General features: G+C 49.6%; 1 protein-coding gene across 1 annotated transcript; it reads right to left on the reverse strand.

The window, feature by feature from the left end:
• Nucleotides 1-4,342: 4,342 nt before the first annotated feature.
• On the reverse strand, nt 4,343-4,837 carry LOC115326249 (the record flags this gene model as incomplete). The annotated part of the gene is made up of 1 exon (XM_029987058.2): nt 4,343-4,837. A coding segment is annotated over one exon (495 nt), but the record flags the coding sequence as incomplete, so codon positions are not given.
• Between the last annotated feature and the right edge of the window lie 275 nt (nt 4,838-5,112).

Raw genomic sequence — 5,112 nt, forward strand, 5'->3', positions numbered from 1 at the left:
AGTGCGGAGCTACAGACCATCCAGCTGACACATGCGAGGGTACACTTCTCAAGTGTGTCAACTGCTCCGGTGCCCGTCCAACCTACTCTCGAGCCTGTCCGAAATTTCAAGGAGAAAAGAAGTCTCTCAGTTGCTAGACGTGTTTAAATTGTGTTGCTCGGGGTTGACATTCACGCATGAGTTACAAAAAGAAAGTAAACTGCAATACTTGGACCTCGAGCTATCGTTTTGGGGGGACCATGTTTGCTGGAAGTACGCGCCTCGAACTAAGAAAGGGCAACCTTTAATTTGATTCCGCCCACTCGAAGGTTGTGAAAAGGGGCATAGCTAGTTCGTGCCTGGGGGCTTCCCTCAGAAAGTCATGTTTGCACAGTGCGCAAGGCAGCTTCGAGGGTCAGATAGAACGCCTGCACAGGGCTGGTTTTCCGTTGAGAGCTCTGGTCGAAGTGGCAGAAAGCTTAATCAAAAATATTAAAGGTAATCAGAAATTAAACAGCGATAGACCGACCACGAGGCCTGTTGTCATTCCATATATGCACAATGTCACGCACAATCTAAAAAGGGCAGCCCAGCGCTACAATGTACCGGTAGTTTTTTCAGCGCCCAATAAGATGGCGCGACTTTGTCGCCAGATTAATTCTCCACAGCCATCTTCAGATTCGTGCCCTAGTAACCATCGCATAATGTACGTCGAATGCGCCACTGGCGTCGTCTATGAAATCCCCATGACGTGTGGGATGACATACGTGGGCCAGACGGTCAGGTGCGTTAATGATCGCACCGAAGAGCACGCTGCCTCTGCAAGAACGGCGCCTTCGGGGCACCTTGCAATTCATTGCAATAGATGCTCGTGCACCCCAGCCTTCAATGACACTAAGATTTTGGCTAGGTACAAAGATAAAGTTGTCGCGCCGCCGTACTATCGGCGTGCGATTGCGAGCAACGAAGAATGAACCATTCGCACGGGACGTCTGGGAAAAAGAAACCCGTGTTTTATTTCGTCAGCCATTTTATAGACAATCCTGCGGACGTCACCGATAACCAGAGCACACCACGTGTAGCTTTGTCATTGTCACACTGTTACACTGTTATCACACTGATACCACACCTCCCTTTCTTTGGAGAAAAATAATAACATGTTAGCAAACAAAGAAAATACGTTAAAACTGAAACACTCTTCAGGATACCGCTTAATCATCAATCCCCAGTCTGATCGGTTTCTTAACTACTCTACCTGATCTTGTGGTTACGACGGTCGTCAGTGTTCTCGTAGTCACTGGAGAAGGATCGCAACTTATATCGCTTCTAGCTTCCGAATCTTGGACCCTTACGTCACTCTCACTGTCGGGTATATCGTAGCCTTCATCGTCCTCTGCCTCCGGTAGCAGTACCTTTAAGTTTCTGCGGTTTCGCCTTAACTTCACCCCTGGCTTGGTCTCAACCAAGTAAGACCTTGGTTTTTCTGTTTGGGCCAAGACCGTTGCCCTCGCCTTACTGTCAGAAACGCACACTTTGTTGCCCGCCTTCAATTCAGAAAGCTTCTTAGCCCGATGGCGCCTATCGAAGCTTTTGCGCTGCTTTTCTCTTAGTTGACGATCCTTTATCGCCAACATTTTAAAGTCAACGTTCCTTTGAAGGCGCAGCTGCGGAAGCATTGGTACACGTGTCCGTAGACATCTACCCATAAGGATTTCTGACGGGCTTTTGCCGGTAATCCCTGGGGTGGCCCTATAGGCTAGGAGAGCTAAGTAAGGGTCGGCTGATTTGAGCACCAGCCGCTTAATTGTCTGCACCATTCTTTCCGCTTCTCCGTTGGCTTGAGGGTGCCTCGAGCTTGAAGTGACGTGTTGGAAACCGTATAGATTCGCAAACTCTTCAAAATTACAACATGCAAACTGTGGACCATTGTCGGAGACCACAGTCTCTGGGACCCCATGACGAGCAAATATGCTTTTAAGCCTTTCTATAACAACGGTTGCGCCTGTCGAAGGGAGAACACAGATTTCCGGGTACCTTGATAAATAGTCTTCAACCACAAGATAGAGTTCCTTATTTTGCACAAATCGACCCCTACTCTTTCCCATGGAAAACGTGGAGTCATGGTCGGCATCATCGGTTCAGCCTTCTGAAAACTGAACTCGGTACACACATTGCAGTTTGTTATCATCACTGCCAGTTGCTTGCTTAGGCCAGGCCACCAAACAGACTCTTGTGCGAGAGCTCGACATCTGCTGATTCCTTGGTGCCCATCGTGCAGGCGAGATAACACTTCCTCACGAAGTGCCTGGGGAACAACTAATGTTGTACCTTTTAACAAAAAGCCATCACACAGAGTTATGCCAGCCCTCTCTTGCCAGTACTGCCGAACGGAGCACTGAACGGACGTTTTTTTAGGCCAGCCTTTACGAGACAGCTGAGCCAGCGTTTTACACACTTCGTCTGTAGTTTGACTTGTTTTTACACGTGACAACACATTGTCTCCTGTCTCAAGACCCATTAAACATCCTTGAGAGAACTTGAACACCTCTTGAATTGTAAGACGTTCGCTTTCCATTGGCATTTGATTGAGAGGTGCCCGCGACAAAACATCGGCGGTTGCAATGCACTTGCCCGGTACAAACACAACCTTAAACCTATAGCGCATTAGCCTCATTCTAACCCTCTGAACTCGAGGCGGCAACACATCTATCGGACTTTGTCCCAGCAACGTAACTAGAGGCTTATGGTCGGTCTCGAACGTCGTGTCTAAGCCCCTCAGGTACTCGTCAAACATTTCGGCAGCCCATGTCAGTGCCAACGCCTCTTTCTCAATCTGCGCATAGCGAATCTGAGCTTTGGTCAAAGACCGCGAAGCAAAAGCGATAGGCCGTCGTACCCCTTGCTGCTCTTGTAAAAGAACGGCTCCAAGCCCAAATGACGACGCGTCTGCCGAAAGGATTGTCGGATGGGTTGGGTCATACTTAGCCATACACTCGGAAGAACAAATCATGCTTTTTAGATCGTTCCAAGCACTTTCCTGAGCAAGGCCCCAAGCCCATTCCGTGTTTTTTTTAGCAGTTCTCGCAACGGTGCAGTTTTCTGAGCGAGATTAGGCAGAAAACGGCCCAAGTGATTGGCCATACCTAGAATGCTTCGTACTTCCGACACGTTTGTCGGCGATTTCATATCTTTGACCGCTTGCAGCTTTTTGGGGTCAGGCCTTATGCCATCTGCGCTCAGAAGATGACCTAGAAAGCTAACTTCTTTTACACCGAACACACACTTTGCCCCGTTTAGTGTCATGTTTCACTCTGCGAGTCTGTCCATGACTTTTTTCACGCGCTCATCGTGTTGTGCTGTGTCCGAACCAAACACCAGGATATCATCCATCATGTTAACTACGCCAGGGAGGCCATCTAGAATCTCCGACATTCTTTTTTGGAAGTATTCAGGTGCTGACGTAATGCCGAAGGGCAGTCTAGTGAAACAAAACCTTCCAAAGGGCGTTATGAACGTCGTTAGTTTCTGGGATGACCTTGCTAGTTTTACCTGGTGAAATCCCGAATTAGCATCTAACTTCGAGAAATACGTCGCGTCCGCGAGCAGTCCCAATGCCTGGTCTACCGTTGGGAGCACGTATCGCTCCCTCTGGACATTTTTGTTTAATTGTGTGAGGTCAACACACACGCGTACGTCTCCGGACGGTTTTAAGACCGGAACGATCCTGGCGCACCAGTCTGTAGGACCATCGACCCTCCGGATGACTCCCATCCCTTCCATTTTTTCAATTTCTTGCTTTACCGCCTCACGCATAGGAATCGGGACTCGTCGGGGCGCGTGTATAGCGTACGGGACCGCATCCAAATTCAATCGGATGTTGTATTCTCCCGGAATGGTTCCAAGACCATTGAACACCTGCGGGTACAGAGCATCATAATTTTGTTTATCAAGAGACACACCATCGATGAAATTTACAACTCCCAAAGCCTCTATGGCTGGTAACCCTAGAAGTGCCTGGCGAAGCGGACTCACGACATAGACAGTTTGCATCGACACTTTGTCCTTCCAGATTAACTTAGCTTTGAACTTTCCAAGTACCGTAAGGCGATTTTCTCCTGCACCAGTCAGTACTTCGCTTGCTGTTTCCAGCCTAAACGGAATGCCTGGAAACGTAGACGGTACAAGAGTGGCTTCTGCTCCTGAATCAACTTTAGCAAACACTGGTACAGAGTTCAAGGTTATATGGACATACCGCGCTTTCGCGTCCGGAACATTTATCGCCCCCAGAAAAAGTTCGCCAGTCTCTTGTTGTACGGATGACACTTGGAGTGTCATCCGCAGACGACGCCGACTCCTTCCTGCAGGCCCGGCTGAAATGTCCCTTGGTGTGGCAATTGAAGCACTTCTGTGCCCTTGCAGGACACACCGACCTTGGATGCTGGTCGCCTCCACAGAATGAACACTGCTTGTCCTGATGTGATGTTTCCGACCCGTAGACATTTCTTCGAGGTGCATCCCGGCGTCGGCTCAAGGCGTCTACGTTCAGGTCCTCTTTCGTCGAAGAACAGGCCTGTTGACCGGGCTCTCGTGAACGAAGTTCTCGCTGCTGCTGGTGCACCACTTCCTTGAGGCGTGCCTTGGCTAACGCCGATGACAAGGTCAGCTTGGCGTCCATTTGCAGGTTTTCGGAAAGCTTGTCGTCATGGAGCCCCACGACAAACCGGTCCCGGATCATGCGTTGTTTCATCTCACCGAATTCGCAGCGGTTTGCGAGGACGTGCAGTGCCGTAACGTACTGGTCCACGGACTCTCCTGGCTTCAGTAGCCATCGGTGAAAACATGCACTTTCATACACGACGTTTCGTTCCTTGACAAAGTGCTCGTCGAACTTTCGCTTGACGAGGTCGAAGTCCTTTGCCTCTTCTGCGGAAAGGTCGAACGTGGCAAAAATTTCCCTTGCTTGCCGGCCCATTGTGTACAATAGCGTGCGGACTTGTGCCTCACCGGTTCTTTCGTTGATGCCTGTGGCGAAGCGGTAATCGTCGAAATGTTCTATCCACGCCGCCCACTCTGTTGTGTTGTCGAAGTCCAGCTGTGGTGGCTGTTGAAGTCCAAACGTTCCCGTAGGTGCCG

The sequence above is a fragment of the Ixodes scapularis genome, unplaced genomic scaffold, assembly GCF_016920785.2.
Source record: "Ixodes scapularis isolate PalLabHiFi unplaced genomic scaffold, ASM1692078v2 PGA_scaffold12__126_contigs__length_90152505, whole genome shotgun sequence".
Taxonomy (NCBI): Eukaryota; Metazoa; Arthropoda; class Arachnida; order Ixodida; family Ixodidae; genus Ixodes; species Ixodes scapularis.